The following is a 12,665-nucleotide window of genomic DNA, read 5'->3' as shown; positions in this document are numbered from 1 at the left end:
CTTGCAGTTAAACCAAGGGACAAAGTTTTGGTGGTCCAACTCAGACTAGGATTTAATAATACCCTGAAACGTAGAAAAGCCGAATTACAGCAAGAGGCCTGGGATAATCTCACCCTAGCGGCGGACACGAACAATTGTACCCTGTTCTGGTCCACGGTAAATAGCCCATTCCTAAAAGATGACAAGGTTCCTGAACTCACTTCTCACGTGAGCATGGACTCATGGATCGAACATTTTTCTAAAATCTTTGATTCTTGTAATCTAATAGATACCAATGGGGATAGATGGCCCATCCTTGCATTAGATTTAACAATCAGTGAAACTATGGCTAGTATTAGAGCTAGCAAAGGAGGCAAGGCTCAGGGGCCAGATGGCGTTCCCATAGACGTGTACAAGACCGCTCCAGATATTTGGGGGCCACTGCTCACCAAAATCTTTAATACAGCTATCAGCGGTAATATTCCGTCTACATGGGAAGAGTCAATAATCATCCCTATATTCAAAAAAGGAGATCGTGGGGATGCAAAAAATTATAGACCTATATCCTTATTGGATTCATCAGTTAAAATTATGAGTAGGGTCCTCCTTGTAAGATTAGAAGAGTGGGCAGAATCTAACGAGATTTTAAGTAATTGCCAGTTTGGCTTTAGAAAAGGCCGTGGTACTATAGAACAGTGTTTGAATTTAGAGCTATTGGTGGGAAAATATACCAAGGCAAAAAATGGGTCGCTCTATCTTTGCTTCGCCGACCTTAGTAGTGCCTTTGATCTGGTGGACCACGCAATACTATGGGCCAAATTATTGGAGATGGGTGCCCCAGAGGGAATTATTTATTTCTTAGCCCGATTGTATGAAAAACTTCGCACCAGTGTTCGCTATGGTCCCAATGGGGAGTGCACCACTAAGTTTGGGATAGGAAGGGGCATTAGACAGGGGTGCGTTCTTGCGCCCCTGCTTTTTACTCTTTTCATTAATGAAGTTGAATTTGCCCTGCAGGCAGTCGCTGCAGATGCCCCGAGAGTTAATAACTTTAACATACCAGTACTACTCTATGCGGATGACGCAGTGTTACTGTCTAGGACACCCTTGGGCCTTCAACGTTTAATGGATTGCTTTGTATCCTTCATTAAGAACAGGAAACTGGTGATCAATAAAGCTAAGACTTATGTAATGGAATGCAGCTCTGGAAAAGTCAAACGTAAAGGGAAAACCCATTATGTTATTGATGGTGAACCGGTGAAAAAAGTTGATAACTTTTGTTATTTGGGAATTACCTTTTCTCAAAATGGGAGCTGGGCAACTGAACATAAGGTGGTCAGAACTAAGATGATCAGGAGCGCTAATGGGGTCTTTCTGTTTGCCAAGAAACTTGGGAATAGACGAATTAAAGACATGTTAAATATTTATCAATCAAAATGTCTTTCTGCTGCTCTTTACGGGGCAGGAGTCTGGGGGGTGTCATCAGCCAAGAGCTTACAGGTAGAGGAGAACCTTTTCCTGAAAAGGCTCCTATGCTTACCCAGGTCTACTTCCAACTCCTTGGTTCACAATGAAACAGGGATCCAAGCCCTAAATGATCTGATCATGTTAAGGCCCATACTTCTGTGGCGCTCGATCTGGCTCAGTGATGGTACCACACTGAACAGAGCAATTATTAAGGACTGCCTTTTATTGGACCAACATTTGAAGATCCCCTGGATCAGCTACATTATTGATTGTGTACAAAATCTATTTGGAATTAATGTGGTTATGGACCCTTATGGGCTTTCGGAAATCCCCAAATCTGATGTGAAAACAACATTTTTAAATCACTGTAATGAAAGGCATCACTTAGAGGACTCTAAATTAACCACTTGTGTACTATACAATAGCCTGAATGAATTTACCGGTTTTAGACCATATTTATCACAGGTGACAAGAACCTCGCACCAGTTTGTGCTGACAAGAATGAGGATGGGTATAGCACATCATCTGGTTGCGTGGCCTAACATTAAATCGCGCCCCGTTGGTCCTTGTAAATGTGATAATAAGACCGAACAAAGCACTAAGCACTTTTTGTTAACTTGTGATTTGTACATCGAGTTAAGGAAATTCTACTTGAAGCCATTATTCATTAGATTTGGAGGGAGAGACATTGCAGAGGCTATGAAATTGATTTTTAATTTGAACCATGCGGATATCTGCTTTTTTACTGCATCATTTATATGCAAAGCAATTAGCGCCAGGAAAAGTATGTGTTTTTGATTAATTTTTGGCAATTTTAAATATTTATTCCATCCCCCTCTGGATATTTCGTAATATGCGTACCTCTTTTTCTTTGATAATGTATATATAATGTATATTATGTTTACCTCTATGAAATTGTATGATTGTCTGTATTATTTGTGCTTTTATGGACATGTCTTTTGAATGTTCCGAATAAAGCTTTATGAAATGAAATGACTAAAGGGGTAGCTCTCTCCAGATCTAAACAAGGCTGGCGTGGAAAAAGAAAGAACTGACGTCAGCGCGCAGAGGCGGCATCTAACTAGACATTGCAACGTCATCCACGCAACCACAACGCCAGACGTGGAGACGACCAACGTCACCTACCGACGCACAGGAGTACTGCAAAGAGAAAAATAATCTGGATCCAGTCTGACGCCTGGGGGTAATTCTAAGGTAAGGAATCTATAACAAACAGTCTCTTTCAGATATGGATATACTCAGCATGGCATTAAAACCCATCAGTCAAAACATGCCATGCAATTAAATGACTAGGCTCTGACACACTGTAGGTATGAAAAGTCACCAAAGATTGTGAGCTGGCTGCGACATATACAATTATGGCAGGGTATAATACTGGGATCGTGAACACTTCAACACCAACTTCAGGCCATGGGTCAAGGAGTCCCTATCATTTTAAAGAAAAACTGAAACCAGGGCCGGTTTCTGGATTTGCGGGGCCCTGGTACAAAAGGGAATGTGTGAGGCCCCTCTAATTTGGATAAGTGACCCCTGAGGACGCACATTGTCCAGCATTTTAGTGCCGCCATAGTTTTAACTTTTAGCCAAAAAGCAATTCTCACACCTTTAGCCTGATGGATGTAAGAATTGCTTGTGGGCTAAAAGTTGAAACTGTGAGGACGCTAAAATGCTGGACAATGGGCGTCCCGCGGTGTCTCTGAATGGGTCTCCTTGCAATTGGGACAAGAGGAAGCGTCTCCCTTCCCTAGGCCTCCAGACACCATCCCTGAGAGCCAGGGGAGGGCCCCTCCCACGGATCCGAATTGCAAGGAGACACCTTTCTTTCAGTTGCATTGACAGGGAAACAACAGGACAAACGATCGGTGCGGGGCCCCATGCTGGTGGGCTGAGTGGGAGACTGAACTCTGAACTAGGATCACAGACTCAAACGTTATCTACTGAACAAAGACCAGAGTGGAAGATTAAAAGATAAACACGCACTTTCTGTAAATTGTCTACAAAAATCTTTATTGAAAGGATGAAGCACAAAAGGAGGACACATTTTGTTTTTCTTAAAGTCTTTTCACAAATTCAGTTTGGCTTATACAGGCTTTGCAAACAAGCGGTTCATCAAAAATGGGGAAGCTACTCATAAAAATACAAATAATTACCGATTTAAATATGTTACAATATAAAGGCTTAAAAAGCTTAACCTGTAGGTGCGAGAACGCAAACGGTATTGACATTGCACTGCAGCTGTATATCGAGGGACATAAAAACACTTTCATTTGACTGTTAAAAACACAACTCCACGTTGGTCCAATAATTTCACGTTTGGGTGGCATTCGCCGGAGATCTAACATTATATGGCTGCACTGCACCAACAGTTCCAAAACGGTCAACCATTTTTTTCCACTGTATGGCAGTTACTCAAGGGCATGCATGATATATAACAGGGCTTACATAAAACTGCCAAAGTTTCTTACACTGTACTGCAAGGAAATATGTAAGGCTTGCTTATTTGGTACCCTTTCATACTGGTGACAACTGTCATTGGAAAAACTTTTAACCCATAATGAAGGCTATTGAAGTAATTAACATTCCCATTTATTGGCAAAGGGAAGCCATATTCGTTTATTGTGACAAAAGGTCATATCTGTTATCAATGTAAGAGTTGGCAAAAGTACAAGTCTATCGAGCACATGCCGACAAACGAGAAGAGGAACTAAGCCTGAATGCAGGTGGCATGGTGCACTTTACACAGGCCCTCAAAGTGAAAACTGCAATTAAGAAACAGACGGGATGGTCTGAGGTCAGCATCATTTCCTAAAGGAATCCTGGGTTCATGTGACTTTCTCATCACGTAGCAATACAACTTTCTGCTACGGGCAGTCGATTTAGAAACACTACTCGTACATACGTACAGTGGGAAGAAAATCAAGCAAAAGTCACTGGGATACAGTGCTATATTAGGATTGAGAGGCCTATGAGGTTAAAATAAATTTACAAGGCCCTTGGTGACTGACGGCGCCTCGCTAAAACGAATGACGCGGTGTGGGGTCACTGTCAAGCAGCACCTTGCCACGGGAAATGAATTAAATATAGCAGCAAACCGGCACAGTTCTTAAGGGTCTACAAACTTTGATTGGATAATGTACTATTGCATTGGTTGGGAAACAGAACCACATATTGAGACGCCAACATGAAACCAAATCCCATTTAAGAAACGCTTTAGGGATAGCAAAAACATTTCTATTTAAAATGAATACATAAAATGCTCCTATCTGGCCCTGGTGAGACACTCATAAATCAAGCTGCAGCGTGTATTGTACTTCGAGGGGAGCCGCACGGTCACGCCCCTGAACCCTCTAACTGTGGGGGCCTCCTTCGCCGTGCATGCTGCATGGCTCTTTCTCAAAGCACCGTGCTGAGGCTCTGAAAGAGCTTGCTGAGGTTCACCTCGGAGTAGCCACTGCCAGCAAGACACCTGTCCACAGCGCTCTTTAACTTCCTGTAGACGCTCGCTGACACATCCTGGTCAATGCTAGATTTCACGTGACCTGTGACAAAAGAAGAAAGAGGAGTTAAAGGACCCAGAAAGACAGAGATAGTACACCTCCCAGTTCCTCAAACTTTAACAGTTATGTGCAAAATTCATAAAACAGTTTAAAAAGCGTTAGTAGCATACGATTGTGGTAGCTGGCAGTTTTTTTCAAAGACATCAGTTTTCTGAACATGTACCGAAGCAAATCAGGCGTTCAATGCGATGCATGAATGAGCTAGGGCTACCAGACTACTAAATGTCTCAGCGACACCTGGGCTCTTTAGTCCTGGACTTTACCTTAATGAGCAAGTAAGTTACTTGCCTTCATTAATGTTTTTACTCGTAGAGACGATCTATCCACCGATTCTACACTTTGTGAATTTCTAGAGGCACCAGACTGGCTGGATCCAGAAACTTACACAGCAAATTCCCTTGCGCATCAACAGCGTGTGTAGTGCAGCTCGGCGTCAGGTCTGTCCTGTCCCAGACAGGGCATTGGGGCCTCTGTATGGGCACGACCACTGCACGCCGACATCAGTTTCTTTCTGATCGCCCTCCACGCTGATGCACGCAGAGCCATTACAGTCAGTTTATGGCAGTGTTCAGACGTCAGGCTGTAATCTTATGGACAATAGGAGGCATTCCAGAGGTGGACCAGTGAGGAATCTGTGGTTGGACAGTCTCTACCAGAAAAGGCATTACAGAAGGTAAGCAAATGGCTCTTCTGGTCGGTAAGGAATCTATCACTAACTAATGTCTCTCATAGATATATTGTTATACAAGAAGTAACTTGTGCATCTGAAAGAGACACGTTAGTTACAGATTCCTTACCTTAGAATAGATACCCCAGCAATACCAACTCCGGTGGAGGGTCTGCGAACAAGATCACACCAGAAAGAAGCCATCTCTCCGGACTTGACTGTCAAGGCAGTAATGCTTGGTAAACGTGTGCAGCTAGGCCCACGTAGCTGCCTGACAAATGTCTTGCAAGGGAACGTCCCGTCCCAAGGCAGTAGTGGCTGTCGTTGCCCGGGTGGAATGGGCACACAGCCCCACAGGAAGCTCCTTCTTAGCCAAGGAGTAACAGGCCTTGATGCAGAGACCCACCGAGAGATGGTCCGTTTGTGTACGGCCCGACCTTTTTTGGCGCCCACATAGCCAACAAAGAGCTGGTCATCCACCCAGAACTGTTGTGTGCGCTTCAGATAGAACTAGAGCGCACGTTTTGGGTCCAGAAGGTGGAGCCTCTCTTCCTCGTTTGAAGGATACGGAAAGAAGGTGGGCAAAATGATGGTTTGCCTGATGTGGAATGGCGTAACAACCTTTGGCAAGAAAGAACGACGCGTCCTTATAACCACCTTGTCTGGATGAACAGAAAGGAAAGGGGGTTAAGAAGACAGAGCCTGGAGCTCACTCACTCTTCTGGCAGAGGTGAGAGCAACCAGGAAAGCGGTCTTTAAGGGGAGAAGACATAAAGGACAGTTGTGAAGCGGCTCAAAGGAAGCGCACATCAAACAAGTCAACACAAGATTCAAGTATCACTGAGGCATTACAATCGGGACCGGAGGGAACATGTGTATAATGCTCTTCAGGAAACGGTTAACAACCGGGGACCTATAAAGAGAAGGCTGATCAGGAAGCCGTAGAAAGGCGGAGATGGCAGTAAGATAACCCTTGATAGTGCCCAGAGCAGAGCCCTGCCGGGCCAAGGAAAGTAGGAGCAGAAGGACTTCAGAAAGAGGGGCAGAAAGGGGATCCACAGACTTATCTGTGCACCATGCCATAAACTTGTTCCACTTGCAGGCGTAAACCGTTTTCGTGGATGGACGTCTGGCTGTCAGAATGACATCACAGACTTCGTGAGGAAGATCGAAAGCGTTCAACTGTCGCCGCTCAATCTCCATGCGTGGAGGCTGGACAGGTTCGGGTGGAGGACCGTACCCTGCTGCTGCGACAGAGGGAAACATCCTTAACAACGAAGTATTTATAACGACTTACCTGAACAACGAATCCTGAACAACGACCAAACATTGACAACGACAATTCTAAACCACGACTTTCCTTAACCACGAGTCTCTCCCCTCCCCTCCTCCTGACCTAACACAATCTTCGCCCCCTGGCATTGCCTCGGCAAAGCTTTCATCAGAAAGGCGGGCTCAAAGACACATACCAGATACAAACTGCCTGCCAAGAAGGTCAGGGCGTTCAAAATAGAGTAACCATTGTGTGTGATTTGTGCTTTTAACAGGCACGGGAGTGCCTGTCATCAGAGCATCATTGATAAATAGCCTTTGAAGTGCACTGAGATAGAGAGCAGGAGGGCAAAGCCATTTAAATGCGTCACATTAAGCATTATTAAAAAAAATTAAATGTTGATACATACAAATATGAAATAAAATTAGATCTGTGCAGATGAGAAAATGTCCCCAAGATAAAGTTTCCACGTGTGCAGCGTGTAGAGGATGTTGGCTACACAAACTTTCTTCCCTGCAATCAGAGCCACCCATAACACTCTTGATGGTTGTCCGTTCCAACCCGCCCTCCTCTCATCTGTTGAGGTGTGAACATTTTGTTTGTGTATTAGTCCAAGTTGAAGCCTCCAACCTTTGTTATTTTCACGAATATACATTCCATTGGATGGGCTTTCAGCCTGCACAACTGCTGACAGTTAAACTGCGGCGACTTTGTTATTTTTACCATAAACGATCTGGTGTCGTCTAGAAGAGGGCAGAAATAAAGCATTTGGCAAAAATTGGCAGATGTCCCGTGCTGTATGCAAATTGGTGCGACAGGTGCAGGTTCCATTAGTGACAAAACAGTTCCAGCAGACATGCTGACACTGGAAGTAATGGGGCAGGAGTCGCCCCTTCTGTGATACTTTAGCTGCTGCCATCCGTTCAGTTTGTGGCCAGGGTCAAACGGGCATATTGGGCAATCTGGGAGAGCCAGAAGCGTCAGTCTGACAAGTCAGTTTGTGCGTCAGATTTATGGCAGCGTGTGGGCTGCCTACTTCTCATTATTTCTTCTCAGTTGGTCATTTCGCATCACAACCAGAAGTATTGTTATTACAATAGTGCTATCCATTGGCCAGTCATGAGATGTTTTTTTTTGTGGTTTAGGAACTCGTTGAAAAAAATGTAGTGGTTTGGCATTGATCGTTGTTTAGCCTTTGTGGTTAAAGAATTAGTGGGTTAGGCAGTCGTCATTTAATCATATATCCGCGACAGAAGATCCTCCCGTAGAGGCAGTCGGATCGGAGATCGATCGCCATGCTGAGTAGCTCGGGATACCAGTATCTCCATACCCAATCTGGAGCCACAAGGATGACTTGGACCCGGTCGCGCCTGATCTTCAGCACTCTGGGCAGAAGTGGTATAGGCGGAAAGGCGTACAACAGACCGCAGCTCCACTCGTGACGAAAAGCATCGCCGAGCGAGTTCCGCCTTGGAAATGCCAACGCCCAGAACAGATGACATTGCGCGCTCTCTTCGGTGGCAAATAGATCTAACCAAGGCTCTCCCCACTGCTGAAAGAGACCTTGAATCACGTCCGAGTTCAGATGTCATTTGTGATCCATCAAGCACCGACGGCTGAGCTCGTACGCCCTGGTGTTCAGAGAACCTGCAAGGTGTTGAACCACCAAGGTGATGCCTTGATGTTCCAGCCATGTCCAGAGGCGCCGAGCCTCTTGACAAAGGGTCCAGGACCCCACCCCGCCCTGCTTGTTGCAATACCACATGGCGGTGATGTTGTCCGTGAACACCTGCACTACACTTCCCCGGACAGAGGGAAGGAATGCTTTCAGTGCAAGTCGGATCGCCCGCAGCTTCAGAAGGTTGATTTGGAGCCTGGACTCCGCCGGAGACCAGAGTCCTCTGATCTCCGCCTCTCCCTAGTGGCCTCCCCATCCCAGGAGAGACGCATCCGTAACCACTGTGTGCTCGGGTTGGGGAAGGAAGAGGGATCTGCCATTGACCCAATCGTGATTCGTGAGCCACCACTGCAAGTGTCCTGCAGTGCCCTCCGAGATCTGGACATGATCGACAGGTTGCCCTAATGCGGAGCCCACTAGAACTTAAGGTCACACTGCAGAGCCTGCATATGCCATCTGGCATGTTGCACTAGCAGGATGCAGAAGGCCATCAGGCCCAGGAGCTGGAAGGTCATCCTGACTGAAACCCAGGATAAAGGCTGAATGATTGGAATCATAGCCTGAATATCCCCAACTCGTGGCTCGGGAGGATTAAGCCCAAAACTACGTCGAATCCAGAACCGCTCCGATGAAGGGGAGCTTCTGAGAGGGACTCAGGTGCGACTTCGGCACGTTGATGGAGAACCCCAGCAAATGCAGGAGGTCGGCCGTAGTCTGAAGATGGGTGACGACTGCCTGGGGCGTGCCTGCCGTCAACAACCAGTCGTCGAGGTAGGGGAAAACTGACACCCTGACCTGCGCAGATGAGCTGTGACCAACGCCATCACTTTCGTGAACACCCGAGGGTCACTGGTAAGGCCGAAGGGGAGCACGACAAACTGAAAATGCTCCTGGCCTACCGTGAACCGCAGTTAACGCCGGTGGGCCAGCAGGACGGGGATGTGAAAATATGCATCCTACAAATATACATCCTACAAGTCCAACGCTACCATCCAGTCTCTCGGGTCCAGGGCAGCCAAGACCTGAGCTTAAGTCAGCATCTTGAACTTCTCCCTCCGGAGGAAGTGACTGACGTTCCGGAGGTCCAAGATAGGACGTAGACCCCCTCTGTCCTCCTTGGGGACCGGAAAGTAGTGGGAATAACAACCACTCCCTACTTCTGGCCCAGGAACGCACTCGATGGCTCCCGTGGCCAAGAGGGTCGTGACTTCCTGCAGGAGAAGTGCCAAGTGTTTCCCCCACATGCGGTGATACCGAGGTGGCATGGCTGGAGGGGTGGACTGAAAGGGAAGGGAGTAACCCTTGTGGATGATCCGCAACATCCACTTGTCCAATGTGATATTGCGCCAGTGGGGGAGGTGGTGGCGGATCCTGCCACCCACCGGCGTCGGGTGCTCCAAAAAGCTCGGATTAGGAAGTCTGGATTAGGTAGACCGACCCCCACGGTGATTCCTAGACCCGCCCCTGCAGAAGCCGCGTCCACGGCAGCGCTGAGGCTGGTTCTGCAGGGGCTTGCTGATGGAACGTGCCTGGGTGCCTCTGCAGTCGCCACGGAAGGAACGAAAACCAGGAGTGGCAGGGCTCTTTGCAGAAAGACCCAAGGACTTGGCTGTGGCCTGAGAGTCCTTAAAACGCTCCAGGGCACTGTCGGCCTTATCGCCACACAGGCGAGTGCCATCAAAAGGCATGTCCATGAGCGAGCTCTGGACATCGGGCGAAAACCCAGTAGAACGCAACCAGGCATGGCGATGTAGCGCCAAAGTGGTAGTGATCGCCCTGCCCAACGAGTCTGAGGTGTCCAAACCACACCAAATGGTGAACTTAGCCGCATCCTTACACTCGGCAACTGCCAGGGAAAGTACAGCCTGGACCTCCTCAGGACACTGTGGCAACACCTGAGCAACGGTATGCCCCACTGCATGGGAATAACGGCCCAATAAGCAGGCGGTGTTCACCGACCGCAGCCCCAAACTGGCCGAAGAGAACAGCAGCTTACCAAACTGATCAAACCTCTTAGAGTGCTTGTCCAGGGGAGCCGTGGAAAAGGCACTCTGCAACGTCGAGACCTGGATGACCAGACTCTCAGGCGTAGGGTGAGTGGTCAGAAAGGCGGGGTCACCAGGCGGTGACAACATTCTTATCCACAGGGGCCCCTGTGGCCGGTCGCAACCAGGTACCCGACAGGACATCGGTGAGGGCGTCACTGAAGGGTGGCGCCTAAGTAGTCTCTGTGACGTCATCTCAGCGCATACGACGCCAGATGCGGAGCAGCAGGACACCGCCTACTGGCACGCAGGGGTACTGCTAAGCAAAACTTCCTGGATACAGTCGGACGCCTGGGGAAATTCTAAGGTAAGGAATCTATCAATAACGTGTCTCTTTCAGATACACTGTGCACTAGCACAGTGGTAGCAACCGTGCTCTGGTGGAATAAGCACACAAGGCTTCTAGGGGCTGCTTTCTGGCTAGACAAGCAGATCTTGATGCATTGTACAATCAATCTTGAAATGGTACTCATTTGTACAAATTTGCCTTTCTTAGCCCCAAAGAACCCAACAAAAAGTTGGTCTTCCTGTCAGTAATCTCTGGTTGGGTGTGTGTGTTCGTTTAGGGTCCAGGCGATTATGCCATTCTTTCTTCTTGGAGGGGTGAGGTGGTGCATAAAAAGCCGGCAAGGTGATGGATTGCCAAATGTAAATGGCCGTAGCTACCTTGAGCAGGAATGGCGATTTTGCCTGGAGGACCTATTTTTCCGTGAAGAAAGATGTCTTTGGGGGAACCACTGACAATGCCTTGATTTCGCTCACCCGCCTGGCCAATGTTATGGTGAGGAGGTATGCTGTCTTGATGGTAAGAAGCCAAAGAGAGCAACTGTGCATGATTTCGAAGGGAGTGCACACCAAGTAGGCGAGTACCAAATTAAGGTCCTACTGCGGCATGATAAATTGAGCTTGTAGGAACATATGGACTAGCACCTTCAAAAACATATCACAACAGGCGACTTAAAGAGAGATAGCTTATCAGGTAAACACAAAAAGGCAGAAAGGGCCAAGAGGTAACCTTTAACTGTTGTCACAGCAAGAACCTGCTGGCTCTATGACAAACAGAACAGGAGAACATCCAATAACTGCACTTTTCAGGGGTTGTTTACTGGACTTTGGACGTTGCTTTGACTAGTCTACCGGTTTGTGTCCCCTTCGCCCCTCCCCTCCTCTTTCCATGCTGTGTCCTTCACCCTCCTCTTCTCTCTCCCGCCTCATTACCCCTCACCTGAATCTTTCCCCGTTCCTGCTTTTCCCCTTACATACTTGTGCTTATTGTTTTATCTCGACCTTACAAGTAACTATGTTGCCGTGCTCTAATAACTGTGTAACCTTTGTAATGAGGGAACCTGTACCTATGATCGGATGCTCATGTAAAGCGCTCTGATACCTCCGGGTCTAGCCGGCGCTATATAAAACCTTTAAAATAAATAAAAAATAAATAAATAAAAGAAGACACCAACAACTTTGGGAAGAAGAAAGAAACTCATCAACTGGCACAGCTCAATTTCCAATGTAGGTTGTGCAGGCTTGGGTGCAGGACCTTGCTCTGCTGCATCAACAGGAGTTTCTCCCAAAGGGGAAGCTGAATTGGAGGACAAATGCTCATTGTCACAACATCCAGGTACCATACTCTCCTCAACCATGCCGGAGCTACTATGTAACTCTAGCACAGTCTCTCCTGAACTAATTGGACGAGTTACTTACCTTCAGTAATGATCTTTCTGGTAGAGACACAGTCTAGCCTCAGATTCCTTAACTTAGAATACCCCCAGGTGTCAGACTGGATCCGGAAAACTTTCCGCATCAGCACCTCTGTGCGGGGCGCCGCCGCACGGTTCTGCCCTGAAGTCATCTTCGGACGAGATGTCAGCGGAGCCATATATGACCCCCCTCCTGTGCGCTGACGTCAGTTTTCATTGGAAAAACTTTTCCGCGCCACAACGCGGTGTCACCACCAAAAACTGTGAGAATATGGGAA

The 12,665-nt window shown here is 47.4% G+C and overlaps 1 protein-coding gene across 1 annotated transcript in view; it reads right to left on the bottom strand.

Moving 5' to 3' along the window:
* Nucleotides 1-3,447: 3,447 nt before the first annotated feature.
* POLA1 (DNA polymerase alpha 1, catalytic subunit) overlaps nt 3,448-12,665 on the bottom strand; it is a 1,864,208-nt gene continuing 1,854,990 nt past the window's right edge. Inside the window, exon 37 of the mRNA XM_078657805.1 lies at nt 3,448-5,006. Within this exon, the coding sequence (XP_078513931.1) occupies nt 4,861-5,006 (146 nt within the window). The 3' untranslated portion in view covers nt 3,448-4,860. The remainder of the gene's footprint in view (nt 5,007-12,665) is intronic.

The sequence above is a fragment of the Lissotriton helveticus genome, chromosome 8 (genome assembly GCF_964261635.1).
Source record: "Lissotriton helveticus chromosome 8, aLisHel1.1, whole genome shotgun sequence".
Lineage (NCBI taxonomy): Eukaryota > Metazoa > Chordata > Amphibia > Caudata > Salamandridae > Lissotriton > Lissotriton helveticus.
This window is presented reverse-complemented; position numbering and strand designations above follow the sequence as displayed.